The following is a 13,300-nucleotide window of genomic DNA, read 5'->3' on the forward strand; positions in this document are numbered from 1 at the left end:
TCTCCCCAGCCAGCTGCTCATTCGTGCCTGCTCTCCTCTCCTACCTGTTGGACCAGTCCAAGTGTCTGCAACAGCTTAGACAGTGCAATTCCCTGTATCACCTCACAGCAGGATCTGCCAACAAGAAGGGGAGAGACAGATGTTCTCAATACATTTCTTAACATTTCTGTGGGGCAGGTTATTTTCACTGTTGCTTACCTATTAGAAACTAATAATCATTAAGTTACATTCCTTCCACCTTTTTTTTTTTGTTTGTTTTTTAAATGAAGGAATACATAAGCAAGATACCAAATAAAGCTTTGCCTAAGTTCAGAGTTGTACACACTGCTCTTCCAACAGCTAAAACTGATCACATGGTTGTAAACATGGCCCTCATTTTGGGGGTTTGTTTTTTAACTGCCTTCTCTTATGATCTGCTAATGTTTCCCCAGTATCTTCACTTAAATATACAGTAGTGCCACTGCATTAGATTTTGGAAAGTTCCCAGCAAATTGCTTGCATACATTACTGCATAAAATGTGGTCGATTTGTATATCAGGAAGGAAACGCAAAGGACTTTTGCATAAGAACTCTTCTGTCATTTCAGATGCCTGTGTTCCTTCAACTCAATTTAAAGAGAAAAACAGGAACGTCCTTAAACCTAACCCTGAGTTACACATAACCTAACTGAATGATCCAAACCTCATTTATCAATACGATGGTAATGAGCGTGAAATAGAGCCTAATAACTTGGAAGCCCACCTGTGCTGGGACTGACACAGATCAGAAGTTTATTAGCTGTGAAAACTACTTGAGAAAGGTTTGGGAAAATAGACACTTAGGTGCCTCCAGGCTCTCAGATTTAGGCTCTATTAAGCCCTTCTGGCCAAAATCAATCCTTATTAACTTGCTAAATAGTTCCTTTCTTTACATTCAGGGTATTCCACTCTAATTTTTACCATCTTGGCTTTTTTTTTTTTTTTTTTGTGCGCTTTCTCCACTTCCCTGCTTTGGTTTTGATGCCACAATGCATTGAACACATCTTCTGGGTGTGAGCTTATTCTACTTTTAAGATTTCGCAACAGTAAATTTGGGCTTCTGATGTTCTTAATTCACTTTGGCACTAATTATACACAAAATTGCTAAAGCAACTCAAAAGGCTTTCACTGAGATTTTCTTCTGCCAAATCAGTAGCAATTCCACCCCCACAGCCTTCAATAGTGCAGTATATAGAAATCTGCTTACCAACCCACATTAAGAAAGTTTTATAAAAGAATAAATGCAAAAAAGTCAAAGCAGACCAAATTCTTCTTGGACCCAGCTTCAGCCTATACAGCAACTAGGCTTGCTACGGAACTAAAGACAATTCCCAGAGCAGTTTCTCTTCTGTGTGAAGCCCAAAGTCAAAATTTTAACATAAAGCCATTTGATGCAAAGTAAGTATAAATGGAGAAAATAGTTATTATACCTGTTATCTTTTTCTACAATTCCTGTGATAGTAATAGATACATATTTCTCACATCAGAATGTTTTATCAAAATGTCAATCAGATCTACCTGATTTGGATTTTAGTTTTGAACAACCTAAGGTTGACCTGTTTTGAGATGTGTGTGCCATCTTCTGGTAATATGGCCACATGCAACTTAAAAAATCTACTCTTCATAAAATTCTTTTCAGCATCCTGATTCCAGACATCATAATTGACCTTGGTTGGTTTCATGCTACAAGTTTAAATGTGACACAGCGAAGGCCTAATAACAGAACCATCAAGCTGATAAACAGAGAGCTGTGCACAACGAATTGTGTGAGAGGGCTTAACTGCTCCTGAAAAGACTATTAACTCAATCCTTTAAAGAAGACTTTAATTAAAACTGATTTAAGCCAGTGGAAACCTGGAAAGCTGGCACACAAAATGATATAGCTTATTTCACTAAAAGGTAGCAGCCTCAATTAAAATGTATATATTCCAAATAGGTCTTCTGGATATGATATGTAATGGAGTCTTCAGTTTCAGTATGCATACATGTAGTAAGGAACACTGAACAGATATGGCCAAACATCTGTCATTTGACATTAGATTTTTGCGCAGGAAAGGCATAAGCAAGAATATAAGACCTGATACTTGCCCAAACTATCATTAAAAAACAACAACAAAAAAAAAACCACCTCTACCCTTTTACAAAGAAGAAAGGTAGAATTCATCAAGCCCTTAAAAACTGGATTACTGTTTGTGTCCTTCAGCTCAGTCCACCAAATATTCACCTCATCCATTTTCTAATTAGAGCAATGAAGACTTAGGGGTACGACGTTTGCAGAAGACAAGTGTGTACTTGTATACACTCTTGGCTGTTCACAAGACATCCCTGTAATGAGATGCTACCTGAATACAGCACTCAAAGCACCTATCATTCCAAATCGGACAGATCCTCTCCCCCCTCCGTTTTCCTCACTTTCAATTGACCATGCTACGAAGCACACTGAAGTAATGTTTCAAGAAGAGACTACACGGGAAGAAGCTCCATGGTACAAAACCCTAACTACGCTAAACCATACAGCGAACTGTGGGGATTTTCTAATAGCAAAGCAGTGCTACCATGCCCACTCTCAAACAGCCATGCTTACTTTGTAACGTAGAGAGTATGGCAAGTTCATTTTCAAAAGTGAAACCATTCTTAATATTGTATTCAAGATTAATTTTAATTAATTCTAATAAGTACTTCTAACTAGTATATTACTTTTAATAATCCATGCCTATTTTTTTGTGGGAGAACAATCTCCCACAAAGGAAAGTTAAAGTAAGCTTCTTTTAAAAATATATATATATATTCAGACAGAACACTGTAAGTAATTCCCTTTTCCTTGAAACACAGCCTGCTATAGACTACATACCACTTCTCAATTCCGAGAATTACAGCTGCCTTTTCCTTTTATGCCTAGTCTGTCACCTGGACCAACTTTAAACAAACTCAAAAAAAATGTATGGTAGAATGCAACCATCCTCTCTAAGAAACAGTCACGGCTTACACATTATTATTTTTTTTTTATTTTCAGAAAACTGCAAAAATCCTGTTTCACAAACATCAGTCAGTTCCAATAGTACTAGCTTATTCCAGGCTGCCAATGATATTTTGAAAGATAAATGCAGCCTTTTAATTAACCATCTCTACATGCATGAAAATGCAGATTTTTTTTCATAACTGGGTCCAGGTTGGCATTCACAATGTCGGGGTTTTCATTTTTTCAAAAACACAACAGTCAAAGATAGTAGTTTCAAATTGCTGAAATTCAGCTTCTGGAAAGTTGCGAGATGCATATTATTTTCCCAACCAGCAGTTAACAAAAGACTGGATAAAGACATAGGGCTAAATCCCCCTTGTTTGTCACCTTAAATTCAACATCCTGGTACTTTCTCTGACTGTTGAATTTACTGACCTTTAAACTGGAATGTCACAGACATCTACTAGAATAACATTTGTTTTTTACCAAGGCTGGGCACATGCTCATCTTGAACAAGGCATTCATAAATTTTGTTCTATTAAAAACAAAAAACAACCTTGCCCCAAATCTATGTCTGACACTATTATTCAGCATGACAACGTAGTTCTGTGTTATCAACCACCCTTGAAGCTAGCAAAATATTACCAAGAGTCTAGGTCATGATAGCTTCAACATCATAATGGCAAACACACAATTAATTTTGCTTCATGAAATGAATTCTTTTTTAGCACCTGATACTCCACCTCAAAATCCCAAGTGTGATTATGAATCTTTGTCAGAACGGATACACAACTGAGTTTAAGTTTAAGAATGATTTTGTGGTTATAGTTAGCATACAGAACATACCATTCTATAGCTACTAAAGTCAATATTTTCATTACTTTAATTTAACTTTAAATGAGAAATCTGTGATCTAATTCTCTTCGTTTTCATGGTCAGTATCGAGCACCACAGCAGAACCATCGCTGCTCAGTGTGACCTTGCCGGTAATAAGCTCACGCAACTTCTCAAAGGTGCCACAAAGTCGGTTCACTTTAGGAAAAGAAAATATTTTCCTTAGAGGTATATAAACCACACTTTCACTGGTAAGTGGCTCCATGCTTTTTTCAACAGCCAGTGTTTCAAGATCTTCTGAAAAACAGTTCACTGAACGTTGGAGTTGCAATTTTCTCTCAGTAGGATCATCATCATTATAGTCCTCCTGTTCTGACACTAAATGGTCCAGCAGACTTCGCTTAATGGCATGTGCTGTGAACATAACTTCACTGACCACTGCATTCTGCAGGTACTTCTCATCTTTAAGACTTGGATACACTGCTCTGAAGACCTTTACAACATGCAGGAACATACAAAACACTTATTACCACAGAGTCTGATTTTAAACACTCACTTGTCAAAAAGCTTCTAAAATGCAAACCACTTTGATTCAGTCCTGTTTCATTTTTGGACTTTAAACATTTCAGGTACTGAAAAACTGGACAATATGACTTGATTTTATACATTAGAACTACAGTGGTGATTAGAAAAGGTAATACATTAAAAAATAAAAATCAGGCTTTAATCTACAAGTTGTACTTTTAAATCAGGCCAGGTAAAGCCCTGCAATTATTTAATTCTTTTTAATCATTCTCTTCACACGTTACTGATCACGAGGCTCTGGTGACAATTCCACGGCTACATAGGTTCTAAATTAATCTAGAAACTGGGACTGCAAATATGCCTTTTATTCTGTTTTCAGAGCAAACCATTACAAGTTTCTCTCAGATGCGGAGAATGCTAAAAAACATTGTGACATCAAAAATCAGTGAACATGCTTTATGTGCTATGCTGAGCTATACTCCAAGAAGTTAAAGAAATCTGGTAGACAACCTCATTCCCACTAGCTTACTAGTAACTGCCTTATACCAAAACACTACCAAACACTGCCACTGAAGTTGGAGTCTATAACAATTTCTCATTACTTTCTGATGAGATCTTGAACTGTTGATTTATTCCCACAAAATGGTTACATAACTATGTAAAAATGTTGGATCTACACCAGTCCTAAGAGCACAGCAAGGGAACACAGAAGTGTGTCACTGAAACCAATATCCCTCAGACACAAAGAACTACGTGTATCTAATCATAAAACAATTGGTCCAAAAAGGTCTTTTGTTGGTTTTGCTGTTTTTTTTGTTTGTTTTCTGAAGAACAGGTATACACAAACCTTTAACACAAAACTTCAAACCACTTAGTCCTAAAAACAACAATAAAGAAAAGAAAGATTTCCTGTGTACCACTAGAGAACTGGGTACTTCGCAAGATCCTATGACTTTGCAAAAAGCCTGAACCAGTTACCTGAAAACCCTAAAGTTAGGGTGTAAAAAACACTAGACAGTAAGGCCAATCACAGAAAACAGCTCTTGTCAATGCAATTTCAGGAAAACGCCTTAAGTAGTATATTTGACAAGGTTATGCAGTTCTTCAAAACATACATGTTTAGAAATTCTTCTTCATGCTTTTTATTTTGTACGCACGTGAAACAGTCTGTATCAGTGCCAACAGACTTAACGGCCTTATGATAAAGTAAAAAGTGATTAGAGGAAAATTACAGTGTCAGAGTATACCTGTAAGAAAGGAGAATTTTCATTCTAAGGATAATAGTCTGGTAAAACAAGAATAATTATCCATATTGCTATTTAGCAAAAAAATGAGAGGTTAAAGGCCTTCATACAATTAGAAACGCAAGTCATAGACTCTGAGTTTTTTGAGGTGATTGGATTGTGTTAATTGGAGCTAAGACCAGACAGCAACAGTAGACTATAGCAAGAACAGCTTCATCAGCAGGTCATAGAAAGTTTTATTCTATATTCATCTTCCTAAAGGAAAAAAAGAATACTTACTGTTTTGTAAGCTGCTTCAGTGGGTTTCTTAGACTGCGCTGGTTCACTGGTTTGAGGATATTTTTTAACAAACACAGCTATTTGGGTACAAAACCCAACATCCTCCATTCCTGTTGGTGGGTTCCCTACACCAGTAAATTCCACTGAGTAACCATAGCGTTTAGCAGCATCTAACGCCCTAAAAGAAAACATGTTTTGATCATAATAAATATTCATCTTTAATGCGATAAAGATGCATTCCCACAGATGCGAGAATACATGCCTGAAGATAAGCACTATAAAGGCTTCTGCTGAATCAGAGCCATAACCGTATTCCTACCAGTCTGAATCATTTAGTATCAGAAACTTAGGCAACCAAAACTTACTGCTGTATCTTGTTCAACCCTCTCATGGTTGCATGTTTTGCATCAAGTCTTTTGTTGTGCCAGAATCCACTAAACCATCATTAACTTTATTTAAACCATTCTTCTATTGTAATTATTATTTCATAAATCTGCTCGTGTGCTATTACAGAAAGGCCCAGGGTAACTGAGTGCCTTGATTACACACCGTACATAGTGAGCACAATCCTTCTGTTTCCACGAAGCTTTTCTACAGCAGGGTATTACTATGTGAAAGGGCTTATTTAGTACTTTACACTTGAAACACATTAACTGTAACAGTAATGTATGAAAAAATTTAAATTTTTTTTTGCAGAGCAGTTACAATAAAAGCAAGCCAACTCATCATAAAACACAAAACCCACAGAGCATACTTAACTATTTACAACAGCCAAGAAACATTTCACCAAATCAGTAGGCGTCAAACTCTGAGAGCAACCCACATATACAAACCCCTCTGAATCTATATTCCTCTTTCACATTACTTAGCACTCAAAGCTGTCTGCAGATGGTTAGTAAACTCACCAACTTTGAAATTGTGCTCGGTCCCATTCAAATTTATGGTCTTCATGCCTGAAAACTGTCACTCCTGGAAGCAGGGGGTTAAATTCAGAATTTGGAGTACTGATAACCACCATGGTTGGAGCCATGAAACCAAACACCACTTCAGGAAACTTCTCTAGCTCTGATTCTTCCAGGTGCTCTATCCTGCAAGCACACATTTACATATGTCCTTTAAGAAGGCCCTACTGCATTTTAATTTTCTTAGCCAATCAAATTAAAATTGTGGCATCTCCTTTTGCCACAATCAGCTAGCACCACTTGAATTTCTTGGTGTAATTAATTATAAGCACAACTTAGAAGATGCCACATTTTGCTACTCCTCTATTTGAGAGGTTTGAACAAGTCTTGTTTAGATTATGAATAAAATTCTTAAACCGTAATGAGTTTAGAAAAACACAGCATGTTGGCCTAATACTCACAATTCAATGCATGTCACCAAGTCAAAACCAAGCATGCAGGGATCTTCATGAGCAACTGAGCCGTGATGCAGTGTAACAGTTAGGGATCTTTCAGATGGCTGCAAATAATCAGCAGGAAGAGGATACAACCTGTGCCTACAAAAGCATTAAAAACATGATACCATACAAAGGCCCTTAGGACAAGATGAATTTTGCATGCAACTGTACTAGCAAATGCCCTACCTAGATACTTTGGAAATCTCCAAAAGGTTAAATATTTACATAACAACAACACAAAAGCACGTTTGATGACCATCTGCAATAGGACAGAAAGAGCAGAGGAATTAAGCCAGCAATTGTCCTTCAAGAAGGACATGGAGGTGCTTGAGCGGGTGCAGAGAAGGGCGACGAAGCTGGTGAGGGGCCTGGAGAACAAGTCCTACGAGGAGCGGCTGAGGGAGCTGGGCTTGTTCAGCCTGGAGAAGAGGAGGCTCAGGGGCGACCTTATCGCTCTTTTTAGGTACCTCAAGGGAGGCTGTAGCGAGGTGGGGGTTGGCCTGTTCTCCCACGTGCCTGGTGACAGGACGAGGGGGAATGGGTTTAAGTTGAGCCAGGGGAGTTTTAGGTTAGATGTTAGGAAGAACTTCTTCACTGAAAGGGTTGTGAGGCACTGGAACAGGCTGCCCAGGGAAGTGGTGGAGTCACCATCCTTGGAAGTCTTCAAAAGACGTTTAGATGTAGAGCTTAGGGATATGGTTTAGTGGAGGGCTGTTAGCGTTAGGTTGGAGGTTGGACTCGATGACCTTGAGGTCTCTTCCAACCTAGAAAATTCTGTGATTCTGTGATTCTGTGAAGTTTACAAAAATTTTCACTGTATTCAAAGCACTTGCACAGAGAAGATACTGTAAATTCTGACAATAGCTCAACTCTAGAAACACAGTAAGTCTGTTTTAGACCTGCTTTACAGGATTTTGGGAGAAGTTATGAAGCAAGCATATTAACATATTTTGTCAAATTAAAAAAAAAAAAGTAAAAAGAAGTGAAAGTAAAGTAAAATATATGTGCAAATTTAATTCTGAAATACTACATCAGAAAAAAATACAAATAAACATTAAACTTAATAAAAGGTTTATTTTCTTCATTCTTGAGAAAGAGCAAATGACAAGGTCAGCATCTAGATGATACCTATTCATTGAAACCGTATCAAGCTTTGAATTGAAAACAGCTGTCAAGAGAAAAACTTTGTTGTTCCTCAGAAGTCTGCCCCATGCCTCAAGCATCATATAAACTTCAAGTGTTAGAGCTTTATAAGTCAAACACAAACCACTGAGCTAGCCTTCCCATTTCAAATGGGTGAACAAAAACGAAGGCACCATCACAGTGACCAGAAGTGTAATGTGCCCATTTCAAAAAGATCAGTTTTGCATACAATTATCTCATGTATGAGCATAAACTGAGTAACATCAGCTACACGTGAGGTATTTGTACCTTTCCAAATAGTCTGTTTCTCAGATGTACACACCTTCATGGCCACTCCATGAGCACAGCCTTCTGCTGCACTAGGGGATAGCCCAGCAACCCTCCCAGCAAACCTGACACAGCCTGCATCATAACCAATTAGCAATGGATAGCTCTCCATTTGCAAAGCTGGTATTTCTGCATTTACCCTCATTTTGAAATGACTGACAATAAATTATGTATCTTGCCAGTAGGTCAAACCAATCATAAGCCTTAAAAAAACACAATGCAAAAGCTTACATTTTCTCTTTCATCACACTTGCACAGATATCTAGCCCAGCTAACACTTCAATGCAATTGTAGAATTTCAGCATCCAGAGTAGTGTACAGTCCGCGCATCCTAAATCTGCCACCTGTAAATTAGATATTAGAAATACGGAGCACTTGCACATTAAATAATTTGAGACTTTCATAAATAATTCTGTATTTATAATCAAAATATCATAATGATAAAACGTTTCATGATTCTAACTTCTAGCAGGCTAGACAAAGTTAAGAAAATGTTAAAAATAATATGAGGATCTTACAAGATGCTTAAAGTGGGTTGACCTTTTCTTATTAGAGCTATAAACAAACACATGTACATCATTCACTGACTCCAGAGAATGCCTTCCACATGAAGGCATAATATCATACTTCAGTGATTGGAGGGAGTAAGTATTAAAGCTGTAGGCTCACCAGCCCCAGGATAGCTTGGAGGAGGAATAGGAGTCATCAATCAGACTTTTAGGTGGAGAAAAGTTAGCCTTACATAATCCCACACTGTTAACGTCACTTCTCATCTGAAAGCATCTGTCAATGATGATGTAAACCCAATACTGTACGTGGACCTAAAAGCTTTGGAAAGTTTTTTAAAAAACAAAACACTATGATGAGAGACACTTGAACTGAAGTCTTCAACATTAAATTACAACCAGAATGCTAACTACTCTCCAAGATAGGAAATGCTAAGGCATTTTTCTTGTTCATATTTCCCCTTTTCCCATCAACTAGCATTAATTTTATTAATTCCTGATAAAACAAACAAACATCATAAGATTTCTCTCTAAGCAGTTTGGTTTTAACAGTAGTTCCTCCAGTACTGTTGCTTGCTAATTAGGTCACCGGATTATCTAGTCATTTCCCACCTTTCTGAGATACTTAATATATATATTTTTTTCAAATTTATAATGCAAAAAGACAAAATATACCAACCTTCTTAGGTTTGTATTTTCCCACTAAATCTTTAACAAACTGGTACCGCTGTTTGTACAATGGTGGTGTGAACTTGATCACGCCAGTACACCGTTCTTCTTGAAAGTTCTTATCCATTGTATTTTGGTAAGTCTGAAATAATAATAAATATATAAAAAAAGATTTTCTTAAGTACTCTATAATGTCAAAATACAGAATTTGCTGTCTTCAGTGGCAACAAATTAACAATTAGGCAGGGGAAGGCCTGGTCCCTGTTGTGTTTACAGAATGACAAAAACAGGAATTAGCACAACTAGGCTGTAGCTGCCCCATCCACGTACAGTGATGGGAATAACCCTTTTATAAAGCAATCATATATGATATACATTTTTAAAAACGCATGTTTCATAATTTATTGTTCTTCCCCCTCCAGAACGTGGCCATCCTCCATGGTGTTGGCACGACTACAACATCAAACCTTCCTTAACTTTTCCGTCAAGGACAGAAAAAATCTATTTCTCAGTGTCAGCGCCCACTGGTGCCTCGCCCTCCATCCTCTCCCCCACCGCCCACCTCCCACAGGTGGCCCCAGGGGCAGTAGGAGGGAGCGGAGAGGGGCCGGGGTAGCTCGTCCCTCAGTTACCTTAGAGCAGCAGTGCTGGCCTCTTGCTCATACTCACTTCTGGTGTGAGTAGCAGGTCTACAATTCTACAACTCCTTTCGTTACAACAGCTCAAGTGCTGACCAGAGCACGGGCAAGGCAGCCTGAGAGCTAGTAAGCCAAACCGAATGCGGATGGCAAACAGGCTTTAAATAAGTGCTGCACTATTACCAATCTCTAATCATACAGGAAATTTACTTTAAAGGATATACAAAACCTGACCAATCATTTTTTGTAGGATTTTTCCTCCCAGCAGACTTAAGGACCCATAAGGCCAAAGCTGGCCATACACAGAAACACTTGCCTGGACAGTAATCCCCATGAAATCCTTCAGATTAATCCAGTAAATTCATTTTACCTTTCAATTAGGTTTTGATTTTGGAAAACACACTGTAACAAGGACACGTGAGCAAGATGTGATAGGTTGATACTCGGAATGTCTGATGAAAGTTCTGTGGTTTATAATGCATTTGCTCTTTTGGGCTGTTGAGTTATTATTTAGCCTTCAACCATCATTTAGTATCTCTGTTTCAATTGTACCATCTATATACTGCACATAATACTTTTCTACCTCAGAGAGAGATGATATAGTTCATTATTAGTCTTGTATGTCCTGGCTTAAATATTCTATAGATTCTGGTATCCTACAAAATTCTATTTATAGTAACATGTTAATTTGTACGATTTTCTAACAGTACTCCAAAATGTACTGCTGTTTGTCAATCCTTCAAAATTACCAGAAAATAAATTTCAGCAAAATTCTGTGGGCTGTTCTTATGGAATTAATTCTATTTGTACTACAAAGAAAGCAACGAATCGTGGTTATAAATAAAGAAATGCATCTCACAGTGGAAATGCATTAATCAAGAAATCCTAAACTGCTGACATTTATTTAATGCTCTTGGGATGAGAAAAACAACTGTGTGGAGATCCTGTACTTTCCCTTTAAAGTTGCAATACATATAATTAAATATGATAGCAAAAGAAAGCTAATGCAGTGCCGCTGCCAGAAGACACTAGTCCACACTGACGTTTGACAGGAAAATCCACGTATCAGTACTATTTAATCTATCACTCAAGAGCTAACAATCATTCCGCTCAAACCAAATTTAAGATTGTTTTATGACTAGGTATTACCGTCTTTCTTCTCAGCTTCAACTAACAGATCATGCCTGTTCCAGAAAAATTCTCAATTAATCTATGTGAATGAGAAATGAGCTCTTACACACATCACCATCATCTTCCTTTTTTGTAATTATATGTAGTTCCTTACTCTTTGCAAGTCAAAATCACTCTCTTGTTGATTTTTTTTTTTCTTTTGGCTCTGATTCTGTATGAAGACCAGCTGGGATGCCTGAGGGAAGAAAATATAATTTGAAGCAAATGGATTATAGGTTCCAGCTAAACTTAAGCTTGCAGCATCACCGCAAAAGAGGAACTGTCTAAGAATTGCAAAAATGATAACTTTTACAGAGGAAGAACATTGAGTTTTTGAAACACACTAAATATTCCAAGAGGAAAAGAGAAATATGTGAATAAACAATTGTGGCAATATAAATGATAACAAATGCAAGCTGTCTTGAAGTGATTATGCAAGAATAATGAAGGACATGCTCAAAGAGTCAAGGCTATGCTAAACAAACAAATAAAACAACCCCTCAAAGTAAAGTTACTACTCTAGCTGCCTGCAGAATAAGATTACTTTATTGCTATAAAGATTCTATTTCAGAATTTATTTTGTGATTAGTTCTTTTAATTTTGTAGATTAAGTGGATGTTTACTGCAGAAGCAATGATGATGACAGCAGAGTCCTCCAATTGTTGGAAATTAGATGACATGGAAGTGCAGGCCGAAGGGCGGCTGGTGAAGTTATTCTTAGAAAACAGGAATGAAAAGCCTAGATAGCAGAGCAGGCAGTTTAGAGAAACTGTTAACTGCCGTGGTCCGATAATGCTATAGTATGAGCACTGCTCCAAGGTAGATTAAGAGACCTGAGTAATGAAGATGAGGTACTCTTTCTCAGGTCTTGAATCTTGGGTGTGTAATGAAGAGTGAAGGTAGCGTGTTGCTATTTCCAGTCGTATTAATTTCCTGGTTTTTAAATTCAAAATCTCAATTGGTGTTAAATCGCCTAAGTGTAGAGAGGTGATTTCCATGGATGCTTCCACATCAACTTCTCCCTCCACTCGTTTCCTGACGAGCTGAGCAACCTGGATCTCGTGTCTGCGTGTACAACCGGGTTTGTTTTCTTCCACCATGCACAGTTTGCCGTAACTTTGGTGGAATTTTTGTTTTGTTGCAGCCATTTGGTGTTTACAGCGCCTTTACTATTCTTCTAAACCCTCCATTGTCTCCCTTTTGTTCGTGAGGTAGAAATATTAAACCCAGGTAATGGGTTTAATAGGTGGTGGTGGGTTTTTTTGCTTTTACAAGAGCATGCAACGAAAAAAACTGTGGGAAACTAGAGTAATAAGTTAAATACAACCTGAAAACGTAAGTTGAATTTGTCTCTCAGATATCCCAGCCAAAACCGGCGCAGTTTGTTGTTCCCTGTTAGTAATGATCATAAAAGCTATCATAAAAGCGGCACAGGACGCCTAAGCGCAGCCCTGTCGCCCCCCGTGCCGTTTAACGGCCGTAACCGCCCCATGAGGCGCCGCTCCCGCTCTCCGCGGGCCCCTCCCCCCAGCCCGGCCGCGCGGCCCCGCGGGGATTGGCGGGCTCGGCCCCGGAAGGCGCGGGCGTCAC

The 13,300-nt window shown here is 38.2% G+C and overlaps 1 protein-coding gene across 7 annotated transcripts; it reads right to left on the reverse strand.

Annotated features, from left to right (window-relative positions):
• Positions 1 to 2,999: 2,999 nt before the first annotated feature.
• On the reverse strand, positions 3,000 to 13,222 carry HENMT1 (HEN methyltransferase 1). Of its 7 annotated transcripts, none has more exons than XM_084526860.1 (8): positions 13,038 to 13,222; positions 9,913 to 10,044; positions 9,397 to 9,555; positions 8,959 to 9,071; positions 7,222 to 7,356; positions 6,764 to 6,946; positions 5,859 to 6,036; positions 3,000 to 4,303 (listed from the first exon to the last, which is right to left on the reverse strand). In XM_084526860.1, the coding sequence occupies exons 4-8, from the start codon at positions 9,030 to 9,032 to the stop codon at positions 3,890 to 3,892; spliced, it is 984 nt and encodes a 327-aa protein (XP_084382986.1). In that variant the 5' UTR covers positions 9,033 to 9,071; positions 9,397 to 9,555; positions 9,913 to 10,044; positions 13,038 to 13,222; the 3' UTR covers positions 3,000 to 3,889. The 7 variants fall into 7 exon arrangements, with proteins under 7 accessions (XP_084382986.1, XP_084382983.1, XP_084382984.1 ...); XM_084526857.1 differs by lacking the exon at positions 9,397 to 9,555 and adding an exon at positions 11,826 to 11,906; XM_084526858.1 differs by lacking the exons at positions 9,397 to 9,555; positions 13,038 to 13,222 and adding exons at positions 10,535 to 10,663; positions 11,690 to 11,813.
• Between the last annotated feature and the right edge of the window lie 78 nt (positions 13,223 to 13,300).

Source organism: Aythya ferina, assembly GCF_964211825.1.
Source record: "Aythya ferina genome assembly, chromosome: 8".
Taxonomy (NCBI): domain Eukaryota; kingdom Metazoa; phylum Chordata; class Aves; order Anseriformes; family Anatidae; genus Aythya; species Aythya ferina.